The sequence below is a fragment of the Ctenopharyngodon idella genome, chromosome 23 (assembly GCF_019924925.1).
Source record: "Ctenopharyngodon idella isolate HZGC_01 chromosome 23, HZGC01, whole genome shotgun sequence".
In the NCBI taxonomy this organism is placed as follows: Eukaryota; Metazoa; Chordata; class Actinopteri; order Cypriniformes; family Xenocyprididae; genus Ctenopharyngodon; species Ctenopharyngodon idella.
The window spans coordinates 4,149,010-4,176,884 of NC_067242.1; the positions used below are offsets into that span (position 1 = coordinate 4,149,010).

General features: G+C 36.1%; 3 protein-coding genes across 3 annotated transcripts in view; 2 read left to right on the top strand and 1 right to left on the bottom strand.

Moving 5' to 3' along the window:
* The first annotated feature begins 55 nt into the window (after positions 1-55).
* Positions 56-4,784, top strand: LOC127505748 (cytochrome b5). Its single transcript, XM_051881523.1, has 5 exons — positions 56-292; positions 1,077-1,205; positions 2,816-2,845; positions 2,982-3,016; positions 3,249-4,784. The coding sequence occupies exons 1-5, from the start codon at positions 158-160 to the stop codon at positions 3,331-3,333; spliced, it is 414 nt and encodes a 137-aa protein (XP_051737483.1). The 5' UTR covers positions 56-157; the 3' UTR covers positions 3,334-4,784.
* Positions 4,785-12,133: 7,349 nt separating this feature from the next.
* ppp1r3g (protein phosphatase 1 regulatory subunit 3G) lies at positions 12,134-15,594 on the top strand. The gene has a single exon (XM_051881525.1). It carries the CDS (start codon positions 12,177-12,179, stop codon positions 12,996-12,998), a length of 822 nt encoding a protein of 273 aa, XP_051737485.1. The 5' UTR covers positions 12,134-12,176; the 3' UTR covers positions 12,999-15,594.
* Positions 15,595-19,354: 3,760 nt separating this feature from the next.
* The window catches only part of LOC127505751 (LYR motif-containing protein 4B), a 71,922-nt gene continuing 63,401 nt past the window's right edge, over positions 19,355-27,875 (bottom strand). Inside the window, exon 3 of the mRNA XM_051881527.1 lies at positions 19,355-19,692. Within this exon, the coding sequence (XP_051737487.1) occupies positions 19,624-19,692 (69 nt within the window). The 3' untranslated portion in view covers positions 19,355-19,623. The remainder of the gene's footprint in view (positions 19,693-27,875) is intronic.

The window sequence follows — 27,875 nt, forward strand, 5'->3', positions numbered from 1 at the left end:
AGATTCCGTCTTAAGCGGAATGGGCGTTGCCTTGCGAGTTGGGAAATGCAATTGTTGGCAGGTCCAGTTTTGAGGTACATGAAGTGATCGTTTCGCAGGGGAGCTTAGGAGAGTTTCTGTAACCTTCAGAACAAATAGCACACATTTAAACAAACCAATGGAAAACAACGGAACAGACGGAAAGGGTGTTAAATATTATCGTTTGTCAGAGGTGGAGGAACGGAACTCTTTTAAAAGCACATGGATTATCATTAATAATAAAGTATACGATGTCACAAAGTTTCTCGAGGAGGTGAGTTTTTAAAATAGAGACTCAAATGTTCAGTTTGGTGCCAAACACATAGCTAACATTCGCATTATGGTATTGTTGTTTTGGAATTTTGTAATGCATGCATTACGTATTGCATTGTGTAAACATATGTTTACATAGCGCCTATATAGCACCTTGGAATCGTAATGCATAATAGAAATAAAATATATGTGCATTATAATGCATAGAGTTAATAAATGAAATCATTGAAAAAGACAGCTCAAAACGTCCAGTACAAAACTTTACACTGCTTAAAGCGAGTTTTTAATGGAGTGAACTTTGCCAAGTGCTCTCAAAGTTGGACCTGACAGATTTAAGTTTAACAGTTGCCAACTAATGTGTTTGGTGTGAAATTGGCATTAGTGCAGTAACTAATACATCTCATTAAACAATCAGATGCACAGTTATTTTTGATTAAATTTGTTTTTGGAATTATATGGAGATAAGCTGTAGTTGCACCACACACTACCTGGAGAAATTGATCAGATAACCACTAACATTTCACCTCATTCCACATTATCTAGATCTAGAGAACTACCAATTCTGGTCATTTTACTCATGCTAGGTCTAAAAGTGCACATAAGGTATTTTAAGTATATTTGTGCGTGACTCAGCACGCTGATGACACTCACATCCGCTGATAATATCCTAGAGAACAATTTTCAAAGGTCAATCAAGGTCAAAAGGGATTTATAAGTCAGCATCGCTGACTGTGCTTTCGAGTTTGATCAGGAGGATGATCTGATGTTTTTGCTGATGTCCACAGCACCCTGGAGGAGAGGAGGTGCTGCGGGAGCAGGCGGGTGGAGACGCCACTGAGAGTTTTGAAGATGTCGGCCACTCGACAGATGCACGCGAGATGGCCAGTACTATGCTCATAGGAGAACTGCATCCAGTAAGTCCACCAGAAATCAGTGTTCTTGTTGAGTATTAGTGTGAAGAAGACCTTGTTTGCTTTCTGACATTTCTGCTTTTGTGAATATGCTCTATTTCCAGGGGGGGAAAAATCATTAAAACATATGTTCACAATATTTCTCTAATTGAAAGTAAAACAACAAAAACTGAAAGGCTAGACAATAGACCTTATTCGCAACTGTGCCATCTTTGATTTTTAACGGCAATGAAAGCGAGGTTGTGAGGGATAGACATACATTTCCTGTTATTTAATGTGTTTTTGGATTGTTCTGCTGATGAAACACTGAAAACATATCTTTCCAAGAAATTTCAGTAGACAAAAATCTCTGTGGAAAATTATAAGTGATCTAGGAGCTTTTTACATACAACTTTTTACAGTCATTGAAAACACGGTAAGTTTATCCCTCACAGCCTTGCTTTCATACCTGATTGTGTCTGCCACGGAATTAAAAAAATAAAAAATAAAATAAAAAGGTAACTGCGACTTTTTATCTCATAACACCATTTGTTTCCCCCTCAGAATATATATAAATATAAATTCTGCAAAAAAAAAGTCTATAAAGTTTATATCTCGGAATTCTGAGAAAAAATTCAGAATTGTAAGCTGACTTTTTTTTGTCAGAATTGCAAGTTTATATCTTGACTTGCAATTTGGACTTTATAATTTGCAGTTATGAGATTATATCTCACAATTCTGAGAAAAAAATTCAGAATTGCGAGACAAACTCGCAATTTTGAGAAAAAAATTCAGAATTCTGGGACATAAACTTGCAATTCTGAGATAAAAAAGTAAGATTTATGAGACATAAAATTGCAATTCTGAGAAAAAAGTCAGAATTGCGGGACAAACTAGCAATTTTGAGAAAAAAGTCTCAATTATTATTCATATTTTTTTTTATTCAGTGGCAGAAACAAGCATCCAAAAAGCTCTTGGTGGCTGTAATTTTAAATTGTACCTTGCATGTTTTTCAAAGTCTGTTTTGCATCTGTTGCTTTGCAACCATCAGTCAGCACTGGCACACAAAAAGGCATGAATAGTCAATAACGATTTATAGTTTCAGTGAAGGGATGACATCACACCAATGGATGCCAATGGTAACCTATGCGATTTACATATATATATATATATATATATATATATATATATATATATATATATATATATATATACCAAAATCACAAACTTCCCAATCCCCCTGAGATATCTGGGAATGTTCGATGAAAAGTCTGTTGATTCATAGTTGAAGTTTTCATAGACCTCCAGGTGCTTGAGATACTATCAACAACCTGGAATCCATTTTTATTCCTCTTGGATGATCTGTAGTGCTGCTGGATTCAGCACAGATACTATCAGACAGTTTCTGTGACAGGAATGGAGCAGGGTTGTGCACCCTGCAGAAAAGAATTTAGAATGCAGTTCAATTCCTCATTTGGATGTGAGATAGCAAACTGCATTCAAACTGCAAATGCTTTAAGACATGGTAATTAATTTTGCTTTGTTAATAAAATGTGAATGTGTGAAGAAAAAAAAGAAAAAAAAAAACTGTGATATTTTTTAATCATGCCTCTCCTCCTCTCCCTTCCTCTCAGGATGACAGGGACAAGATTGCCAAACCACCAGTATGTAAAGCATTCTTCAAATCATTTTTTTTTTCTCCATGTTGTTTTAACAAACAAATACTGCACTGCCTTTCACTGTTTTTGTCTCACATTGGCCGAAACCACCTAAATATGCATGTGGTTTTCTGTTGAACAGGAGTCACTTGTAACAACCGTACAAGAAACAACAAGGTACGTTTACATTTATGTTTACTGAGGGTTTAGATGTTTTTAAGAAATCCAGATACGTTGTTTACACACTACATCTTTTTTTCTTGTATGAGGGATCATGTTCTTGTCCCTCATCTACTGTCTCTTATTTTCACTTTCCATTGTAGTTCAGAAACAGCAAGTATCCGATTAATAATTCAAGTTAATTACCAAGTGCTTTGTTCCAAACCTTCCATTTCGTCTCTTGTTCCAGCTGGTGGTCAAACTGGTTGATACCTGCTGTCGCCGCGGTAATTGTCACGTTGATGTACCGTCTATACACCGCAGAGGAGGCATGATGGACTCAGTGGAAACTACAGTTCCCATAATCCATTTCAGGTTTTTCCATTACCATAAAGATTCTACTAATGAAGGCAACTTTTGTTTCGATGTTTGTTGTCACGTATATCCCTTGGGATTTAAATACTGATATGCAGATGTTTTTATGATATATGAAAGTATATTTTAGATCTACTTTGAGCATTATAAATATGTACGTTAAAGATGAAGTTTTGATTGTCTAATTGTTTTTTCTGTTGTGTAACAGAATTATTCAGTTGAAATATGCAGGCTGAAATGTGGAATATACTGAATATTATCACATTCATAAACACAACAGTTTGTTCCTCAAAGAAATAATTTAATTTCACTTGAAATGCATCATTTTCACATGCAAGTTATTGCTACTTGGACCAGAGAGAAATTATACAAATTGTTTTAGATCTCAAAAAATGAATGAATTTATTAAAATCAAACAATATCAAATTATTAAATTGTTAACATGCCAAATGTGATAGATTCAAGATTATTATTAGCAGCTGCAGCTAGTCATATTAAGCTCCAAAATCAAAAGTGAAAAAAAAAAAAAAAAAAAAAATATATATATATATGTATATTACTAGATTTTGCATAAATAAAATGGAGATTATTTAAGATTTGTTGCATTGTGACATTATTTTTTATGAAAATTAAGCATATTTTCTTGCCCAGTTCTCATCGCCAATTCTTATTTTGCATTATGATCATGTTAATTTGTCTTGAAAATAATGTTGCAATGCAAAAATGGTCTTCATTTTTTTATGCAAAACATAATTTCATATTTTTCTTTTGATTTTGGGGGGAAATATGAAGCAGACATGTTCAGAATGTGATTGTACATAACCTAACCAAAAGAAGTCATGGTATCATTTTATTTTAAGGTGACGTAGTTACACATTACTACATGTACTTACTATAGTAAAAACAGTAAATTATGCATAATTACAAGTAACTAAACCTAAACCAAACCGTAACTCTAAAGTAAGTACATGTAGTTATGTAATATTAGTAAATACTTATTTGAGTAAGTACAATGTAACTACGTCAACTTAAATTTAAGTGTAACCGAAGTCATTATGTGCTTAAGTTCTTTTACAACCACATAGTCAATCAGCTAGAAGTCATCACATCTTTAGTGAAGATAATTGTGTTTTTGGCAGTTATACATCGATGTGCCATTTAAATGCATATCAGTGTACCACCATGAACGGTGTTTATACATTCCTTTTTTTTTTTTTTTTTTTTTAAACAAAATGAATGTAATGTACTTGTATATGATATAAGATACAAGCAACTTTCCCATACTAATGCTAATGTGAGAGAATTACACACTGTAACCTGTGCCAGTGTTTTCATGTCACACTGACTGAAATGCAGCCGTCAAATCATTCAGCTTTATTGTGTCCCAATAAACAAAGAACTGGTTATGGTACTTGCTGTAAACTCATTTCAGAAAAAAGTTATGCATATGCATTTTTATAAATTTTCTAAAAGGGGGTATTCGCAGTAATGCCATAGAAGAACCATTTTTGGTTCCCCAAAAAACCTTTCAGCACTCAAAAAAAAAAAAAAAAAAAAAAAAAAAAAAAAGAATTGTTGTATTTACTTAAAAAAGCAGTGTCAAGTGGTCCCACGCAACTATACTGAGTAATCTGTACAAATAACAATTTAGTTGTATGAACAAAAGAAATTAAAGTAAAGCTGACAAAATTTGTCAAGGTACATAATATTTATATGTGCAGTTTACTTAATAATGTTGTTTATTACGTAAGGTGAACACATTTATTGACTTAATTTACCTTATTAAATTAACTATTTGCTTTACAAAATGCACTCAAAAAATAACTTGTTGAACTCAATTTAATTGAGGCGCCACTCTTAATGGCATAATGGTAATCACAGAATTCAAAAACATTACAGAAACTCCTCTAAATGTCCATCATAACTGAACATTAAACACTAACATAAACATCTTTTCCTTTACTGAAAAACACATAACGCTTTAATCCCTAAATTTACTCTCCTAATCAAAGTCCATTTCAAGGAAAGTCTGTTCACTCGGCGGCCATATTTGCAATGCCTCCGGGCAGCTATTTCGGACATCCAAGACCAAGTCCTATCTATTTGAATAGGGGAATCCTGAAATCTCAAAAACTGCTTGGCAAACATTAAATAACATATTTCAACATAAGTTGTTTCTTATGCTCAAATAACGTAAAAAAAAAAAAAAAAAGCGTATTTTTCAGGCTAGACGAGCCAATGCGCACGTGCAGTCCTAAGCGAAAGTCTCTGGTTTCTATGGGAACCGGAGCTTCTAAGGGCAGCTGCAGTGACACAATGACTTTATCATGACTTTATCAGTTTCTCCCATTCATAACTAATAGGAGTGAACCGTCTTTCTATATCTATAGTCTTTGTCCTAATGCAGTCCCTTGCAAAGCATGCTGGGAACTATGGATCCACTGCCCAGTTGTCAACATTCATTTGTGCATTTCACTCACTAAAACCGGAAACCGAGGATAGCGCGGGTATGACGCAATTGACAGGCAACTCCTCACACGTCACGGAGCCTTTGTTAAAATTGCAATTTTCTCACGATTTACAAATAGTTGGAAACATTTGGGATATTGTAAGTACTCAAGTAAACAAAATATATAACACTGGCCTAGTGGTTTTTGGATATTTTACTGCAAAATTCTTACATATTGCACCTTTAAGTAAAGAAAAAATGAGTTACATTACATGAGTTTTGTAATGTAATGTGAACAAGGATGGTTTGAGTGAAACAACAGTGAAAGTTCATTTTTTTTGAGTGAGTGATCAGTTCTTAAAAGAATTAATTCTTCATTTTTTGTGAAAAGAGATTTCTCAGTGTAAAGAACCTTTTTCCACTATAATGAATCTTTTGTGCAATGGAAAGAGAACCTTTATTTTTAAGAGTGTATATATATATATATATATGTATATGTATATGTATACAGTGGCCCTAAACAGTATTTGAACACTTACAGTCAGTGTTGGGTAAGTTACTCTAAAAAAGTAATTAATTACTAGCTACTAATTACATATTTAACAGTGTAATTACATTACTGTACTAATTACTCTCTCTTAAAAGTATTGCATTACCTATTACTAATTACCTGCTAAATCCCATATCAACCTCGACCAGTTGAACAATACAAGGATAGACTGCTCTTTTGATTCTTTCAAATATATAATATAAAATTGCATAAATTATTCTTGAACTGACCAAAGTATTTAAAGGGAGAAGGTTACTGTCATATATATGCTGGTGATCAGGAGATACAAGATAATCAATTGAGATACTTTTAATAAACACAGAGAATCCACCTTATTTTTCAACGCAGAAGAACTTCTGATTTATTAGCGGCTATAGGGAATTGACTAGAAGAATATCAAAATGCAGTAAACTGTAAAACTGTTTGTGATACAAACCAGCGTGTTTATAATTAAGACAATATATTAAAGCAATATGGTAAGAAATACCAGTTTGCAATATCAAGCAGCATAAGGAGCTGTGTTGTACAGCTAAAAATAACTGGAAGCGAATGACATCGGAAGCAAGACACATTAAATTTACAAATGAAACAATGAGGTGGATACAAACACACTAACACCACTTTAACTGAAAGATGCGAACTGACAAGGGCAGAGTTAACAAGGTGAATGTATCAGTAACTAAGGAAACTAACTAGGGCATGAAAAAGACTAAACTGAAAGGGTTACTTAAAAACCAAAAGACACATGAACAAAAACACAGCTAAACAAGACATAACCCTGACAGTTACATTAAAAAATGTACATTTTAACATTAGATGTTAAATTTTGATGTTAAATCCTCTATTGTTTTATGTAGAATCGTTCAATACTCTATCTAGGTTTTAATGCAATTACATCTGAAGTAACTGGAAATTACAGAAAAATTAAGAGTAAGTATTTAAAGTATTTAAATTACAGTAATTAATTAGCCTACTTAGTAATGCATTACACACAACACTGCTTACAGTAAGACCCAATATGAATGAATGTGGTTTCATTAGGCTATATCAAACCTAGTGACATTTATGCTTAAGAAAGATACACTTTCCAAGCAAAACTTAAGCTAAAAATGTTACTGAGGTTTTGAAATCAATAGATTGTGATAACTGGATTTTTTTTTTTTCTCTCTCTTTTTTTTTTTTTTAAATCTAATGGAATGACTGTTTTCTGCCCAACATACAGTATTTATGTTTAGACCTTTTGGTGGCCAGGAAGTGTTACAGCACTGACATCTGCTGGTGAATTGCAGCTGCTGCAGATGGTAAATATAATATATTAAGTTGGGTGTCCACCTTAGAGATAATCACCATATTTATAATGAAACCATCATATTTATTAATCATAGCATATAATAAAATATCATATTTATTGTTACTACTGTAAAGCTATATTCAATTATTGTGGGATCTCATTCAATGCTTTCTGAATCATTAGTTTTTTAAATAATATTTTTAAAATAAACATTTTAATGACAATTTATTTATTGAACAAAAATTCATTTATCAAATTAAAACGAAAATAGTACAAACTTTGCTAAAGTGATTGTTTTGAACAAGTATTAACTTAGACATTATTAAAAAACATATTATTTTAGCTAAAGTATTTGTATCAATACTTTATGCCTTTTTTCCCCATGCTGGTGAGCCTTTTACCCCGTGTGTCTGTGGACTAAAAGGCCCACCTTCATACATTTATAAGATTTTTAAACAAACAAACCACTTTTATGATTTATTTTCACACAAAATGTGATGCTCCATCAATGTTATATGTAAAAACATAACTATTTTTTCTGCAATTATACACTATGGGAGTAGTGAAAAGCACATTTTTCTTAAAGGGATAGTTCACCCAAAAATGAAAATTCTGTCATCGTTTACTCACCCTCAAGTTGTTCCAAACCTGTATGAGTTTCTTTCTTCTGCTGAACATAAAGGAAGATATTTTGAAGAAAGTTTGTAACCAGGCTGCTTTGGGGCACCATTGACTTTCTATAGTAGGAAAAAAAGTCAATGGTGCCCCAGAATTGTTCAGTTTTTCACATTCTTCAAAATATCTTCCTTTATGTTCAGCAGAAGAAAGAAATGTATACAGGTTTGGGACAACTTGAGGGTGAGTAAATGATAACAGAATTTTCATTTTTGGGTGAACTATCCCTTTAAGGTGTGCCTTTAACCTAGTTGTAACTTTAAATGTAGAGCCATAGTATATTCTGATATTAAAAATGTAACAGTTAAGTATAAATTTGCATTAATCTTTCGGAGTTTCTCAGAATTCATTGTTTTAAAATGTCAATTTAGCATGGCAGGTCATCGCTCAGATCATTGTGACATACATGTAAGTTAAAAGTGGAAAGTCTGACATTTTTACTTTAACCATCACACAAAACACAAAATGTATTGTGCTTTCAGCTTGTAATCACATCTAAACAGCTTTGAACTATGTACGTTACAGCATACATTTGCTTATTACATGCAAACATGTAAATAAGAAAGCCATTTTAGGTCAAGTCTGTCTGTCCACTCATGTTGTAGTTGGACATTATTGGTGTTGTAACATTGCCTTGTGTTTGTTTAGTCTGTGATAACAGCATGTTTTGAAGCTCTCACTGTCCTGTGGCTATTATTTGGGAGAGCAGCCAGAAGTAAAGCTGCTGTACTGGACAGAGAGACACATACTGGATGGACGCTCTGTGCTCTGTTTACACTTCTGCTGGTTACATCTGACTCCTGTTGCCCTGTTCCAGCAACTGCACTATAAATGTTTCCATCTAAACCTCTTAGATTACTGGATGTCTGTTTATTTGTATAGGTGTCTAGTGCCGTAGGTTTTCCTGGATGTGCTGATATTTAGACCAACAGCATGATTGTAACTGTGTGGTTGTTCAATAAACAAGAAGTTCAAACAAATGGTCAGTTGTTAAAAAGATGTCAAAGCATCAAGCTTTACATATGTCTCCAAGCAGATAAACATGATTTGAGTGATCGTGGAGTGGGAGAAAACACAAATCCAGGAAAATCTGCTACTCACTCTGCTTTCAGTCCGTCTACACATATGTGACCCTGGACCACAAAACCAGTCATAAGTCACACGGGTATATCTGTAGCAATAGCTAGCAATACATTGTATGGGTCAAAATTATCGATTTTTCTTTTATGCCAAAAATCATTAGGATATTAAGTAAATATCATGTTCCATGAAGATATTTTGTAAATTTCCTACTATAAATATATCAAAAAATTATTTTTGTGAGTGGATATGCATTGCTAAGGACTTCATTTGTACAATTTTAAAGGTGATTATTTTTTTGCACCCTCAGATTCCAGATTTTCGAATAGTTATCTCGGCCAAATATTGTCCTATCATAACAAACCATACATCAATGGAAAGATTATTATTCGGCTTTCAGATGATATATAAATCTCAATTTAAAAAAAAATTGTGTACTTACGCACTATTCTAGTACACAGTGTGAGTGGTGTGTTCACACTGAAAATTCCAAAAAGAAAAAGTGCACTTTAAATACCCAGATGATGCATATAATTAACTGAAAAACAAAGGCTGTATCTGAAATTGCACACTCCCCTACTATATGGTAGGCGAGAAAGATCGTGAGGGCTTAGGGTTTCATTTGGGACAAGGCCACTGACGCTGGTAGGTCACATGATTATGACAACATTGCGGACACAGTACGTCCAGATTGCATTCATTCTATATAGAACATACTTTTTTAGCGGAACATACTTTTTTAAAGTAATTACCTAATCAAAATAAGTACCTATTCAAGAGTCAAAAGTGTGGAAAGTCAAGACACTTCATGCACTCAACTGTCGCAGTGGAGGGGCTTTCAGTCTCTAGCCACTTTTCCACCGAAATTATGGAACAATTTGTCCCAGGAGCTTTTTTCCCCCAGACTTGTTGCTGTCTGCATTTCCATCGCGGTCTTAAGTACCACGAAGATTAAGTCCGGTGACATAGGACTGTGCGCGACTTTCCAGTTCCCGCTGGATTTCATCCTCCGCATATAAGCTTAATAAAGCCTGAACCTCATCGACGGTCCATCTGGTGTATTTTTTTAACTCCGCTGTTGATTTGAATAGCAAACAACTCTTACTGCACGCACTGCAACAGACTTAAAAATTGTGGTTAAAATAAATTGCTGTGTGGAGTCAACCAATCAAAATGCTGCGTGAACTCAACCAATCAGCATGTTCAGCGCCCAAGTCCCACCCCCGAAAGTTCCTGAACTTTGAAAAAGTACTATCTCGCGAGTAGGGACATTTTGAGGGGAGAATTTTTACATGGAACTTTATTTAGACCCTGGTACCTCCAGTCAAAACACACCGAGTACCACCCCAAAGTCCCTTCCAGTTCCTGGGGAAAGTTCCTGTGGTGGAAACGGGGCTTCTGATGCTGAATGAGAAAATAACCTTATAAAATTCAAACACTAAATGGTTGAGTAGTGCATAGTAAATAGAGTATAGTGCCTCATTTGGAACACAACTACTAAATGAAAACCCAGTGATGTTAAACTGGATATCAAAACTCTTGGAACGCAGCATGACCAATCAAATCTGAAGACCAGAACTGATTTATCAAGCATTTCAAAGTGTTCACATTACAGCATGTACTTTTTATTGATTGATTTATATACAAAAGTACTGTAATGTTGTGTGGAACATTTTAAAATGTTTTAAAATAATTTATTAATTTAAATGTATTAATAAATTATATTATAAATAATAAGTGTGTAAATAAATCAGCATATTAGAATGATTTCTGAAGGATCATGTGACACTGAAGCCTGGAGTAATGATGCTGAAAATTCAGCTTTGATCACAGGAATAAATTACATTTTACAATATATTCACATAGAAAACTGTTTTAAATTGTAATAATATTTCACAATATTACTGTTTTTACTGTATTTTTGATCAAATAAATGCAGCCTTGGTGAGTATAAGAGACTTCTTTCATAAACAATATGTGTGTGTGTGTGTGTGTATATATATATATATATATGGGAAAAAATATCTCAGTCATTTAAATAATGTCTCAATGCAAGCAATCTTAATGATCCATTGATTCCAAAAATAGCATTTATTTTCTTTTCATATAGGGTGAAATTGTTTTGACAGTTTTCATGAGATTCCCCTAAATATATATTTGGCATATATTAAAGGTAAGCCTATATTTATTGTATATTTTTGAGGTATATCAAATGAACAAATTTAGGGTGTTTCTGAGATGATCACAGACTCTACCGCGCCAGTGCCAGGGTTTTCGGCAGGAACCCATGGACTAAAATTAGGCAGATGGCCGTGAATTAGATACATAATACAACACATATATTGTATGTATTAAAACTCCATGGCATTGTATTAAATTACAAGTCAGTTACAGCAATTCTTTATTGTAATATTGTTCAAGTTATTATAAATCTTGATGTTTTATATTGGTGGTTGGTAGACAGTCTGGTGGGGGACCCTGCATCTGTAAAAACTGAAAACCTCTGACCTTGAGAAAATGTCTCTTTACAGGAACTTCATCTGTTTCTAAAGAGAGTGTAAAAGTGCATGTTGACATCTGTCTGATTGACCCACTGAATTTACTCTTACATTTATCTATCTGGTTCGAACAAGGCAAACTGGAGCCCGCAGTGGGTGGGCGTAACCAGCGTGTAACTGATTACTAGACAAACCATTAATATAGACCTGCACATATATGCTCACGTGGAGTTGTTATTAGTTCCCAACTCTGCACATACATGCTCCTCAGGAGTGACTCTCCTGGAAGGATACATTCTGTCATTGGACATTACAAACCTGGAATGATGAACATAATGAATGAGGAGCAGATGGAGAACGGAATGGACTCCGATGATGATCTTCAACCCGAGGAGATACCCGAGTACCTGAAAGACAGGAGAAGAGCCAAGTCCTTACCTGCGTATCCAGAGCAGGTGAATCTGTACCACCAGATCTCCCAGAGCTGCAGGAAACGCGTGAAGTTCGCGGACGCGCTCGGGTTGAATCTGGCGAGCGTCAAGCACTTCAGCACCAGCGAGGATCCTCATATTCCCGCCAAAGTGTTTAACAGGCTGAAGAGTTTCCCTCTTCATAAGGACCGGGACTTCATGGATGACTTGTGCGTGAACATCAAGTCCACTCTGGCACTGGACTATCTGGTCCCGACGTTCAAGATGCCCGTGGACTCCGGTGACATGCACACGCGGCTCGCGCGCAGTCGTGTCGCGCTGGAAAGCGTCACGGTCACACAGTTTGATGTCCGTGGGATCATACGGGCGGTGGGTAGGAGAGAGGTTGGGGTCAGGTATACTTTCAACGACTGGCTGTCGTTCGTGGACGCGCAAGCCATCCCCGTGCCCACCGAGGACAAGACGCGCGGAGAGCGCTTCTCCTTCACCATGTACACGCCTCCTTTCTTAGATCCGAGCGCTTCTGTGCACTTCGCCGTGTACATGAGGGAAGATAACTCTGAGTTCTGGGACAACAACGATGGGCTGAACTATTCCCTGAAGTACCACAGCTCGACATCCAGTGAAACCGCAGCTTTCCACGCGATATGAAGTGACGCGCTTTTACGCACAGCACGCTGCGCCAAATTGGTGCGTTTTGATCACACAAATGACTGAAACGAAGGACTAATATTACAAAAAATACATGAATGTGCTCTCAAGGGGATGCCAACAAGGTTATACGATATATGGAGTGGACTGACATTCAAGTCAAGTCATCTTTGTTTCAATAGCGCTTTATACAATACGGATTTTGAAAGCAGCTTCACAGTGATAAACAGGAAAATCGGCTGTAAAGCAGATCTAAAATGACAAGTGTCATTATTCAGCTCAGTTCAATAAATAAGTTCATTAATTATGAAATGAGTTAAAATCAGCTATAAGCAGCTTTATAGAAGACAGTAGAGTTGTAATTCAGCTCGAGTTCAGTCAGTTCAGTGCTGATGTTGCAAAATTGGTCAATTATGAAACAAAGTAGTATCAGATATAAAGCAGCTCTGTGGTGTCTTCATCCAGCTCAATTCAGTTAAAGTTTTGTTCTCATCCAATAGCGTGAGAACAAATAGATGACACTGAATATTGAGTTCAGTAATAAAAGTAACGTCCTGGTAAAATCTGTTTTAATTGAATTTAAAAAAATTAAAATGATATTTTAGTTGTTCCAAACCCAAAAATTGTTAACGAAAGAAGATATGTTGCAGAATGTCCAAGCAGAATGCTCTGATCCATACATAGAAAGTGGACGAGGGCTGTCGAACTCCAAAAAATCACCATAAAAGTACCATAAAGGTGGCACATTTGTCTCATGTGCTGTACTATTCTGTCACAAGAATATTTTGTGTGAGGAACAGACTGAAATTTAAAAGGTTGGTTCACCCAAAAATGAAATTTCTGTCATCATTTACTCACCCTCATGTCGTTCCAAACCTGTAAGACATGTTGTTCATCTTCGAAACACAAATTATGATATTTTTGATGAAATCCAAAAGGTTTTTTATCCCCCATAGAAAGCAACATAAATACCACATTCAAGGTCCAGAAAAGTAGCAAAGACATTGTTAAAATAGTCAACGTGACTGCAGTGGTCCAACCTTAATGTTATGAAGCGACGGGAATACTTTTTGTGCGCAAAAACAAAACAAAAATAACAACGTTATTCAACAATTTCTTCTTTACCCTGTCAGACTCGTTCGCTGATTACATTGTATAGACAGTGCAGCGTTTCCAGGTTCTGTCAGAACACCGGCTCATTATTGGCCGACGCTGTTCACATGAGCAGCACGACGCATTCGTGTGATGCTGACACAAGAGCCAGTGTTATTTCTTTTTGTTTTTCTGAAATCTTGTCTTCTGCATTTGCTTCACATTTGCATTTAAACACAGCACGATCTGTCTGCACTGTCAGGAAAAAAGGTACGGTGCAAAGGTAAAAAGGTACTAATATATACTTTTAAAGTACTAATATGTACCTTTAATGTGCACCATTTAGGGGTAAGAAGGTACAAAGATGTACCTTTTCACTTTTGTACTGCCCCAGTGACAAGCACTGTACCTTTTTTTCTGACAGTGTGAGATGCATAGAAATAATGATATGTGACGCTTTTTGAATATGCAAATCAGATCTTTTTAGTGAGAAAATGACTTGAATTTTGGACTGTTTCTTACTCATACAAAGCTATTGTATGACTCCAGAAGACTTGGAATATTGTGCACAAGATGCTTTATGGTTCCTTTTTGAAGCTTGACAGTTTTGTTGCATGGAAAAGAGAAGCTTGGACATTCTTCACATTTTCTCCTTTTGTGTTTCAGAGAAGAAAGAAAGTCATATAGGTTTGGAATTACATAAGGATGAGTAAATGATGACGCAATTTTCATTTTTTTAGTTGAACTATTTAAATAAGGCAAGGGATGCAATCTGGTTTTCTTTCACAAATGAGTCGTGTCATTTATTTATAATTTCAAATGTGTTGTTTCCATCATGGCTGCACAGTTATTGACACTTTTCTTTATTTCTTTTTGCAATGCAGAGACTTAACATAGAGGAAACCATTCAACAATGCATTATGGGATTTTATCAGTTCCATTTGGGACAACCAACAGATGCTGCTGAAATTTCCTTCTCAATAAACTCTGCTTTAGCTGTGTTGGACTTTAAACTTAAAATGTCAAGGAACTACTTAGGGGTCAAAACTACATAATTGAAAAGACACCTGAATAAACGGTTAATAACTGCACATTGTATTGTATGTATTGTAAATCATTCAGTAGATTGAATGGCATTCTGCATTGATAGCAGTATAAAGAGTTGGAAGACACCAGAACTGAATGTTTACACTTCTCTCAGTATGAGGACAGAGATTGGCTGTGTTGAAAGTAAAGTAGGTCTAATAATAAGTCTGTGTGTATGCATATGAGATACGCTATCTATCATTGTAACTAAAGTCCAGCTTTGCCACAGTTTTTCCCTCCAGTGTTTGTTTGGCCTATGCATCTGTTTGACTATATGAGCACACAGAGGGAAGGCGGCGTTCTGTTTTGCAATATGCAAATGTTTGTTTCAACATATGCAAATATTCTTTATGTATGCACATGAGATTTCATGTACTAGCTGAGATTATACTCAGTAAATGATGATTGAGAAAGTGCAGCACAATGTAACCATTTCTTTTTTGCCCGATTATGGATGAATTGGCAACCTTGTGATGGCTCGCTCTACATGAACACAATAATACGTTTTTTTTTCTTAAACAGGGTACAATGTATTATTCTACTCACTCTTCAACCATCGAACATTAAAAAAATATTTAAAAGTGTAAAAGCTTCAACCAGGTAATTTCAACAGACCATGAATAACCCCAAAAGCGTGATTCTTTCCACAGCAATAACGGACGGGTTAAAGGGTGGTATAATGCTATTTAAAACTTATTTACACCGTTAAAGAGTTGGATTCTCATGCTAAACATGGCCAAAGTTTCAAAACACGAGTTGGACGTATGACGGAGTATTTCTGTGCAAAAAATTCTCTTTCAAGAATTTGACAGTTTTTTTCGAGTATCGGCCTGAGTGACGTCAACAAGGTCGGAATTCCTTGTACGAGCACTTCTCCCGGAAGGGCGCGCGCGCACACGTCGACCAGAGCGAGAGAACAAGAGCACGCCCATCAACGCGCGTTCGGGTTTACGGAAGTCGTCGGCAGCGCTGCACAGGTCACAGGACTTCACGAAATCAACAATGCCACCAAAGAAGTGTGTTTTTGGTTGTGAGGGAAAGATAACCTTGCTTCCCAAAGAACCCAGTGTTATATGGAGCTGAGGGTTTTGTTCTCACGCATTACATTGATGCGCTCTCAAAATTTGTTATTAAAATAACCATAGAAACTGATAGTTGCAATCACTTTTTATTGGTTAAAATGAATGGAGATTATCTCGTGTTTTTCCGTGGCTGCTCGAGCCCTCAGAATCGGTGCTTATGGTTTCATAAACAAGGCCCAGTTCGGCGCTGGATTTACAGATCGTTTGAAACTGAAAGATGGAGCGGTCACGGCGATAATGATCCCGGTCATGAGTCTGAACCGCAGGTGGTGAGTAAAACTGCTTCAAATGTCTGTTTTGTTGGCAATAGGCGCCTAAGTGCATATAATGTAAACAACACGAACATAGTGAATTCATAAATTCATTATTCATCATTCACTGTATGCTATATTTACTATAGTGATTCAAAAGTTATCCAGGGATAATGCCATGGTGTATTGTGTGTGTTTAAATACAGTTGTTTAGCTGATCATTGATAGCTTGTAGACTATCGCTACACAAAAGCTGCGCGTGCTCCTGACAGCTCGTCACTCTATCTCCGCTCACATGACACGCCTCCAGGAGCTCGGCTCTTTTCGGAAACACTCGGTACAGCGTATATATCTTTTATAAATATGAGAAAACTAAAAACTTTTCAGCGATATGAAGGAAGCTATACTACTCTGTAGGTACTCAAGATTAACATGAGATTGGCAGAAACTGTGTGATACCCCCACTTTAAATATCACTGTAGTAATATATATCTGTATTATGTAACATACATTGCCTTAATCAAAAATGTTCATTAACTTCAGCATTGCGTGATAGGCCTGCTATTTCAAAGTGATTTTCATATTTTGACAGATAATAAATTGTATTTACGTGTGAAAACAAACCTGGAAAGAGACGTGAGGATTTGAGGAGAAAAAACGAGAGATTTTTCGTGCTTTCCAGTGAATCATTAATGGGATATATCGTAAATTAAATCGGGAGAACAGACCACAAATGTTCAGTATATGTTGTCCTTTTTTTCATACTATTACAGCGGAGTGCAAAGGGAAAAAATAATCACGAGCAAAAGAATGCAGCGACTGAAAAGAGCTCTTGCCATAGATATTCTTGTTATAACGTCATGTTAAAATATCAAGCGTTACGTTATTCTCATGATGTCTGAAAATAAAACATGAAGGAAAGTTGACAGCTCATTCAGTTAAACTGACGGATAAGCTTTATTTGTAGGGCAACCTGAAATGATTCGTTTCAGTCTTTTTTGAATGGAAGATCCCCAAACCGGAAGTGCCACACATAATTCAAAAAGCAGTAGGCTCGGCAGGAATAAGGTGGATAGGAAGAACCACAAATCTGCACAGTCAATATAATATAACCCAAAAACGAAACATTGTGGTTGTGAAATAGATCAGAAGAGAAGGCTGACTGACACTTGATGTTTCTGCTCTGTAAATAAAAAGCTCAAATAGAGCAGTGGCCGGTTGCATAAATTCCTTAGGCTAGTCTTAAAAGTTAGTCATCCAATTTTTTCCTTCAAAACTGGTCCTAACTTTTTAAAAGTCAGTTACATAAATTGGTTGATTGGTCTAATTAGAATCAGAAAAGTAAGACAGATTACCCCTTATAGTCAATTTTATCCCTTAAAACTCATCTTTGATTACCAAAATGACATATTTAAATGTTTTTTTCCTTTGAATTTTTTTTTGCTATGCCTTAAAATAGCTAGAATGTAACTCTACACCCTTGCTTCATTTAGTATATGTGGAACAATGAATATGCTAATTAGCCCCGCCTCCAGCTCAGAGATCCACTTGGTCAACTTACTGAGGTAAGTGCTGCACAATGGTATTGCTCTTTACAACGTTGGACACATAATAGTAATTAATATGATTAGCCTTTTGCTTTACTATGTTATCAAACAGCTGATAATGTGTTGCTAATGTTACACAAACCATGTTCCAGTTCGCCAACTCAGAGTCAGACAACTTCCTTCTAAAAATCAGTATCCTTAGAAATGCTTTGAACAACTCAGAATGTCAGTGGAAAAAGACATGTAGTTCATCATAACATACATCATACACCCGCTATATTGCTAAGTCAACCCGATTTTACATATCAAAAAACAAATATACTGGGATAACATGGCTTCTCTTGAGACTCCCCTGTTTCAGAGCGGTCATAGTTAATGATATGCTAAAGCCCGCCCACACGATGACACGATTTGTTACAAGCTAGTTTGTAATGTCAGAAACAGCAGCAATTTCAAACCGTGTTTTTGAGACTGTCTTTAGATCACTGCAGGTTTAAAGAGAAAATACTCAGCAATGGTGTTTGACTTATGAATTTGCACATGGTTTGTCTTAAAGCATATTAAAAACACCACATAGACATATAAACATTAAAAACTTGATTTTCACCATAGGGGTACATTAACTGCTAGTTGGACGCTAGTCTTAATACACTGGCTAAGTTTATGCAACTGGCCGCAGATGTCAATTATGTAAGATTTGGTTGTTAGATAATATTACACATGGCTATTTAGAAAATTAGGTTATAATATTTACCATGACTTGGGCAAATTCAATACATTTAAGGTAAATGCAATTTTTTAAGCTGCTAAAAGGCAACAATAAGAGAGGTATAATGACTATGATTTTTTTTTTATATTTTGCTTTAATGTCACGATACAGTAAAATAGCTTTGAATAAAATATTCACTAGTCTTATTTTAATTCTCATTAACACTAATGATTAATGCAAGTTGCCTCTGCCAACAGTATGTGCCTCATGAATAAATGTAAATGTGCATGCATAATTTCATTTAGATCTCGACATCTCTGTTTACATGATGCACTTCTAACTGGGCCACGTTTAAGGCTTTGAACATACGAGTTTTAACAAAACTGTTTGCTTTTGCTATCCACAATCTGTTCGTAGGCATTGAGTAATGTGATCTTTATACCCGTCACCATGTTTTACTAGGCCATCGCTGACCGAAAATGAATAGAATAAGCTATTTTTAACTGCTCGACCTTGTCAGACACCTTTACCCTTTCTGAAAAGATCAATGAAAACAGTCATTTTTTTCAGAAGACCCAACTCAAAGAAATGTAACTTACATGGATTTATTGTAACACTAACAAATCATGAAAAATACATTATGTACACTTTCTACTGCATCTTATATAGACACTACAGTGTCTTATATATTGGTTCCTGACACACTGCATCTTAAATGACTGTGTAAACAGAAAGAGTGAACGTGGGATCTATTCTGATGAAGGTCTCCAATGCAGATCACCATCATGACCAGCCTGACGCAGATGTTTGAAGAACAGTCAGCAGTTCTCTATCGTCTGAGAACTCTTGACCATCACATCAATCGCTCTTCTTTTCCTCCTGTTCAACGACAGTCTTCTGGATCTCATACATCTTCCCTATAGACACCTGTGGAAAGAGATCATGGTAAATTACTAGAGTTAACAAGTGGTGAGATAAAATATGTGTAATGCTTCAAAATTTGTTGTATTATTATACAATTCTTGATTCTGATTGGTTGAAATATTCTAAGCGAGTTAGATTTTTTTAAAAATAGTTGAACAGCTATGAAGTAATTCCACGTTTGTGTGATTTCCAATGACTGCTGAAGAACAATAAATATACACCGATCAGGCATAACATTATGTTGTGTTGGTCCCCCTTTTACTGCCAAAACAGCCCTGACCCATCGAGGCATAGGACTCCACTAGACCCCTGAAGGTGTGCTGTGGTATCTGACACCAAACAGATCCTTTAAGTCCTGTAAGTTGCGAGGTGGAGCCTGCATGGATCGTACTTGTTTGTTCAGCACATGCCACAGATGCTCAACTGGATTGAGATCTGGAAATTTGGAGGCCAAGTCAACACCTCAAACTCGTTGTTGTGCTCCTCAAACCATTCCTGAACCATTTTTGCTTTGTGGCAGGGCGCATTATCCTGCTGAAAGAGGCCACAGCCACCAGGGAAGACCGTTTCCATGAAAGGGTGTACATGATCTGCAACAGTGCTTAGGTAGATGGTACGTGTCAAAGTAACATCCACATGGATGGCAGGACCCAAGGTTTCCCAGCAGAACATTGCCCAAAGCATCACACTGTCCCCGCCAGCTTGCCTTCTTCCCATAGTACATCCTGGTACCATGTGTTCCCCAGGTAAGTGACGCACACGCACCCGGCCATCCACGTGATGTAAAAGAAAACGCGATCCATCAGACCAGGCCACCTTCTTCCATTGCTCCGTGGTCCAGTTCTGATGCTCACATGTCCACTGTTGGAGCTTTCGGCGGTGGACAGGGGTCAGCATGGGCACCCTGACTGGTCTGCAGCTATGCAGCTCCATACGCAACAAACTGTGATGCACTGTGTATTCTGACACCTTTCTATCAGAACCAGCATTAACTTCTTGAGCAATTTGAGCTACAGTAGCTCGTCTGTTGGATCGGACCACACGGGCCAGCCTTCGCTCCCCACATGCATCAGTGAGCCTTGGCCGCCCATGACCCTGTCGCCGGGTCACCACTGTTCCTTCCTTGGAGCACTTTTGATAGATACTGACCACTGCCGGCCCGGGAACACCCCACAAGAGCTGCAGTTTTGGAGATGCTCTAGCATTATAATTTGGCCCTTGTCAATCTCGCTCAAATCCTTACGCTTGCCCATTTTTCCTGCTTCTAACACATCAACTTTAAGGACAAAATGTTCACTTGCTGCCTAATATATCCCACCCACTAACAGGTGCCGTGATGAAGAGATAATCAGTGTTATTCACTTCACCTGTCACCTGTATTTTTTTTTTTTAAATAAAGATGGGACTTTTAAATGAAAAGAATGTCCTTTGCCATTCTGTATATGGCAAAATGCAATTATCAAAGCTCAATATTATGAATTGCACCATCAACAATACCAAAAGACCATTAATATCTTTGATCAAAACTTTATTTGGTTGTCATAAAATTAAAATTGACCCTACTTACACATTTTGATACACATTCTTCATTTTGTGTTCTAAAGAAAAATAAATGTCTCTAACAAAACGGAATACCTTGCTCGGCATGTGAAATCACACTTGAAAACTAGAAGCTAAAGTTCGTAAACAACTTCGATGTTGGCTTGAGAATGCCTGAATGGGCAGCCTTAGTCAAAAGAGCCAAAGCACATGTCTGTTCGGTGTTCTGGAGCTGGCCCTGCCACATGCACAAAACATTCTTTAGATTATAAAAATGTCCTTTGCACACTAATAAAAACTCTTCTAAAGTCACCATGAAATCAAAATTGACAGTTCTTGTTTTATTATATTGCACTATTAATTCTAAATTATTTATCTGTGCACATCATTTTAAATTCATGTGCCTCGTAATCTTTATTTAAAATAACTTCCCATCCCTTTTGCAGTGACATCTTTCCTCTTCTCTGACGACGAGGGCGGGGCAACCTGTCACTCACATGAGACCCACCAATAGCAAACCACAACCATCCAATCAATTCCACATGGACAAAATCAAGTCCCGCCTACATTTGTTCTTGTCCCAAAAGCCGTTTCACTCTGATATACGGCGATTCTTCTTTGGCAATGTTGCAAAAACTGGCACCTTTATCTTTAAGAAATAAAATATTATTTTTTATATTTTATCCCTCATACTTTTCAACTCCCACATTTGACTCTAGTATGTTGCATCTACTTTTATTGATTCAATCAAATCCTGATGGAAAAATCAATTATATTATTTTGTTGTTGAATAAATATAGTATGACATTTATTAAAATTTAAAGAGGAACTGAAAATGCACCACATTTTGAAAGGAAAACTTACTGAACCTACAAAAACATGAGATTAATCACAATTAATTTTTTAGCCTATTAGCCTATAGCTTATGTTCTTTTCTACGGTCACAAAAAATGAATGGGAATTCACAGCCATATATATATTTGAATAAGAGAAAACACGAATGTATTGAATAGCAGATATGCACGTAATGCACTAAAGTCCAAAGGATATTTTGTAATCTTTATTTGTCAATGTTTTCAGCGGGCCTGAACGAGGCCAGCAACAGGCGAAATCAATACTGAACAGAGAGCTGCGGCCTTCGTGATGAGCGAGGACAAACCGCTTGTATGAAAACTGAGTGTTCGAAACATCCATCGTCAAAACCGCAGGAAAGAACAAAATGATCAACCTGTATAAACTTCTGAGAATGAGATGTGCGCAAAAAACAAGGGCAGAGACCGCTTTAGTGTAGACACTGTTTGATAAAGAGCTGCAGTTGAAAACATCTTGTCCAATGATGTATGGAAAAGCTAGTGGTCGAGTGTTTATCAACTGCTAATACTGATAGCAGTAATCTAGAGAGCGGGAGATGAAGTGTGTTGTCAGAAATTCAGATTCATTTCTGTTTGGCTGAGCATGAGCAAATGCTGGCCAATTAATCGGCTTAACTACTGTAGTGATTGAGGCTGATAAAGTACAAATATGACTAAAATGAAATTCCTACAAAGTCATGTAAATAAATCTGGACACACTCACAAACGCATGCACACACACACAAATACATGCATGCACACACTCGCACACACTTACACGCACACACAAACACTAGCGCGCACACACAAGCACACACACACTCACACAAACAAACAAACACACTCACATGCACACACAAACACAAACACATGCACACACAAACACAAACACGCATACACCCACACGCATGCACGTGCACACGCCCACACGCACACATGCACACAAACTTACACACAAAACACACACATGCATGCACACATACAAACGCACACACAAACACATGCATGGGCGCACACACAAACAAACGCACGCATACACACATGCATGCACACGCACACACAGAAAACCCCTGCCCTTGCCTTTATATACCGATCTGTCAGAAGCAAAAACACCTTCATCTTAAAATGGAGAATCTTATGAATGTATCTATCCTCAGTTCCGTCCATAATGAAACGGCCTACAATAAGAGAAGCGGCCGTTGTGCGATAGATGCGATTTCTCTGCAGAAGCATAATCTTTGCCTAATTATCCCCTTGTGTTAAATTTGTTGACACAGTGCAAAGTGTGTGGATCCAGACGCCTGCGGTCCACCTGTCCACATCAGCACTGTCTGCTTTATAAACACCACAGGCCTCCACCGCACCTACATTTACTTTCTGACCGATGCTTCAGCTAAGCGACACCGCTCTATAAAGACGTCTCAAAAAGAGTCAAGGAATCTATCCGTTATTTGCCTGGAAAAAGTCTGAGTGGAAGGAAAAGATGCAAGGTTGGTGAAGGGGAAGCACGCGGTCATTTTTCATAGCGATGGCTCAGCAAACAGGAACATTAAGATCCATTTCGGAGCACGGGCGGCCCTCTGTAAATATTCCCAGCGTCCCTGTGACACGGACCATCTGTCAACTTCAGCCTCTCTCCTCGTGTCTCCTGTCCATAACCTCTCTTTAAAAAAGAGGAGAGCAGGGCACTGACGCAGACAGGCTCAGGATCCCGAGGGAGCACGGCCAGAAGACTGATGGGATGACGAGGGAGCAAGGTGCATTATGGTCCAAGTGCCAAACAGAGGAGTCAAGTGGCCAGCTGGTTTGAATTAAGTCAGGTATTTAGTAAAAATAAGGTCATACTGATGGTGTAAACAGCATAACACTTAATTTGTGCACTGATGCACATACAGTAACATTGTACTGTTAAAACAAAATACAGTAATTAAAAACAAACATAAAAAACCACACAATGTATAAAACAGATGTGGGTAATCTGGTACACTAATATTATTTCTGTTAATGAAAATTTACAGAAAATTTAAGTTCAATCTTTAAAACTTATAATGTTGATTTATTTCAACCACAGCTGCCTTTTTTTTTTTAACCATACATTTCACAGATTTTAAAGTTTTAAAATCTGGTTTTAAAGTAGCTTTTCCAACACGGGGTAGGAGAAACACAACAGAGCATCCATGGGTAACTCATCTTGTAAAGCATATTTTGTAGTGAACTAACAAGCTGTGGACACTGAATGGCTTTTCTGAGGTAAATGTCATAGCCTACTACGTGACATTGTTTACAAACTGCTTACTGACATCTGTCCACGGTTGAAACACGAAGTTGTACTGTATCTTTCAACATACATGTTCATGTTCATTCTGTAGGCCTAGTAGTGAAGAGGAAGGGATGACCGCGTTCACTCGTGCTTCGCGCTGCTGTTTGTCACGTCACATCAAAAAGTGTCAAAACAGCATTTATTGTTTGAATTTCGTGATAAAATAGACAGAGTTTGAAAGATGACACTTTGTTTCTTAACGAAAGTACCAAAACACAGAGCTTATTGCGATTATTGGTGGTTAAAAAATAGGTTAGGCTAAAACGCGTGCCCCCTTCTGGATTGGAGTGTGGATCGCCTGTATTCGTCGTCATACTGCATGAACCGAACCGTGACGTCCGTACCGTGACGGTTCGGGACGAATACATGTACCGTTACAGCCCTACTAGATAGATAATTATGCTATATTAGTTACTAACTGCACAAGGGCTACAAATTCAAGCTTGAAAGAACTTCACACACAGCGCACACCACATCCTCATCCAAAATAGACTTTTTTCTCCACCACTGTTTGCTAGATTGCAGACGTGCCCAAACACACACACAGAGCCTTCCCACGCTGTGTTTCTTTCCCCCGACTATGAGCTGACATGACCCTGTTATGACTACATATCAGTGAATCCAAATTTGAAAAAAAAAAAAAAAAAAAAATTATATATATATATATATATATATATATATATATATATATATATATATATATATATATATATGTATGTATGTATATATATATATATATATATGTGTATGTATGTATGTATGTATATATATATATATATATATATATATATATATATAGCCTTTAAGAGACACAACAAAACAAGACACACACACACACACACAAAAAGTAAATGGCAAGACAAACAAAAGAATGTAAACAAAGGAAGAAAAGACAAAAAACAAAACAAGACAAAACCAAAGTAAACAAAGAAAAAGATAACAAAAGAAAATAAAACTAAATAAAAAAACAAGACAAAACCAAAATAAACAAAGGAAAAGAAAAGACAAAACAACAAAAACAAACCAAAAACAAGACAAAATCACTGTAAACAAAAGAATAGACAAATCAAAAACAAACCAAAACTATACAAAACCAAGTAAACTAAAGGAAAAACAAAAGAAAACACAAAACAAAATTAAACAAAAACAAGACAAAACCAAAGTAAACAAAACAAAAGAAAAAAGGTTTTGTTTTCATTTAAGTAAACAAAATAGAAAAGACAAAACAAAAACAAGACAAACCAAAGTAAACAAAAGAACAGACAAAACAATTAACAAAAAACAAAAACAAGACTAAACCAAGAAAAGAAAAGAAAAGAAAAGAAAAGAAAAGTAAAGAAAAGAAAAGAAAAGAAAAGAAAAGAAGAAAAAAACAAAACAAGACAAAACCAAAGTAAACAAAACAAAACAAAATACAGATTAGGAAAAATATGTCATGACAACCACAGATTTTCAGCAAGTTCTGAGGTGCATATGAAAGTAAAGCTGTACTAACAAAGGCTTTTCTCTAAGAAGAGACTGTTATATAATAGAGGTTCACTTACCCAAGAATCATAAGATACAGGAAAACCTACATTTTAATGCTTTAAAGACTCTAAACAGCCTGGTTCTGAACCAAAATAGATATTCAGACAATAATTAGTGAACAGGACACTTTACTTGACAAAGTGAAAAGGGCAGTGTGGAGTTGCTGTGTTTTGGCGCGTCCTCTGCCAAAGCTGGAGTGACTCCTGACTTTGCTCAGGACTGGTTTGTGCTGTGCCATCACCGCTCTCTCTGTTTCGCCTGACATCAGCAGGGCATGCTGGGCACATCACACTCCAGGGAGTCACCTGTGCAAACTCATCCAGTACAGGCTCTATCTCTCAACATCATCAATATTTGACCAGGAACTGACCTCAAAACAACACCTGCCATAATCATACATATGAATGAATGAAAAACTACATTATCAGCTTTTGAAAGACAAACTGAGCAGATTATGTGACATTGCGATTGGACAGGCCGCGTTCCACTGGCTGAAATATAGTATAACAGCACTGGGATGTTTCACAGTTTGTGTGTTCGATCAGACTATGACGGTGTTTATTTGCGACTATCGGCATTGGCAGAGAACCAATGTTCACTTCTCCACTTTGTCATTTCCAAATTCTGATTTGATTTTTATTAAATATATCAGTTATATTGGCCATCAGCCACCGTTTCATAGATATATATTGATATCGATGGCATCAGCCACTGAAAAAAGGTAAAAAGAATAAAATAAACAATAATATATATATATATATATATATATATAAAATTTAATAAAAATTAGCATTAATAACAATATATTAATTATTATTTTATTTTAATTAAGTATATATTAATACATTATTATTATTACTACATGCTATATTATTATTATTATTATTATTACAATTATTCTAATGCAAAGTACCATAATAATAATAGTAATAATAATAATAATAATAATAATAATAATAATAACATTAATAACAACAACAATAATAGCAATAACAACAACAACATTGTGCATATACTACTGCATTTTGGAAGGTCAAGGTTAAGTTTTTTATTTTGAGTGTCATTTTATTTTTATAATTATAAAAGTATATAGTAAAATATTGTTACATACAATTATTTTATATTATCATGCTATTATTGTTATAATACTATTAATCAAATTCAAGTTAATAATAATAATAATAATAATAATAATAATAATAACAACAATGAATTGTGCATATATTGCTGCATTATGGAAGGTCAAGGTTCAAATTGTTTGATTTTGAGTCATTATTTTTATTATACAAGTATATAGTAAAATATTTTTATTGCATATTATTATTATTATTAAATTATCATGCTATTGTTATTATAATACAATTATTCTAATACAAGGTGACCTCATACTACTACTACTACTACTTCTAATTGTTATTATTATTATTATAAATTGTGCATATATTGCAGCATTTTGGAAGGTCAAGGTTCAAACTGTTTGAATTTCGTGTCACGTTCCAACAACTGACCAGTGCGGATCATGTTGCCGCTCGATGTTTTGCTCAACAGACTTCAGTGTATTGGGTAACATTGAGGACTACAAGAGAAGTACACGAGAATCAGTGCACACACGAAACAAGTTCAGACTCTTTCCAAGTCCATCGTAGATGACGACGACTTGACTTCTTTAAACTCGCACACACAGTTAAAGTCTCCTTGGAGGAAGCCAGCATCTATATTTGTGCTCCCAGTAGGTTTGGCAGCAGATGTTTTCACAGAATTTTAAAGACAGCACAGCAGCTGCCTGTTTGTCAAAGACGGGGGATTCTGGGAGATTACAGCTGGCTGTCCTATACATTTGAGAACCAAACCTAAATATTAACAGATGGCACAAATATATGTCTATCCTCATGATGGATATTACTTTACTACACTTAGTATCACAGGTGAGTCTCTTTTATGCTTTAAGT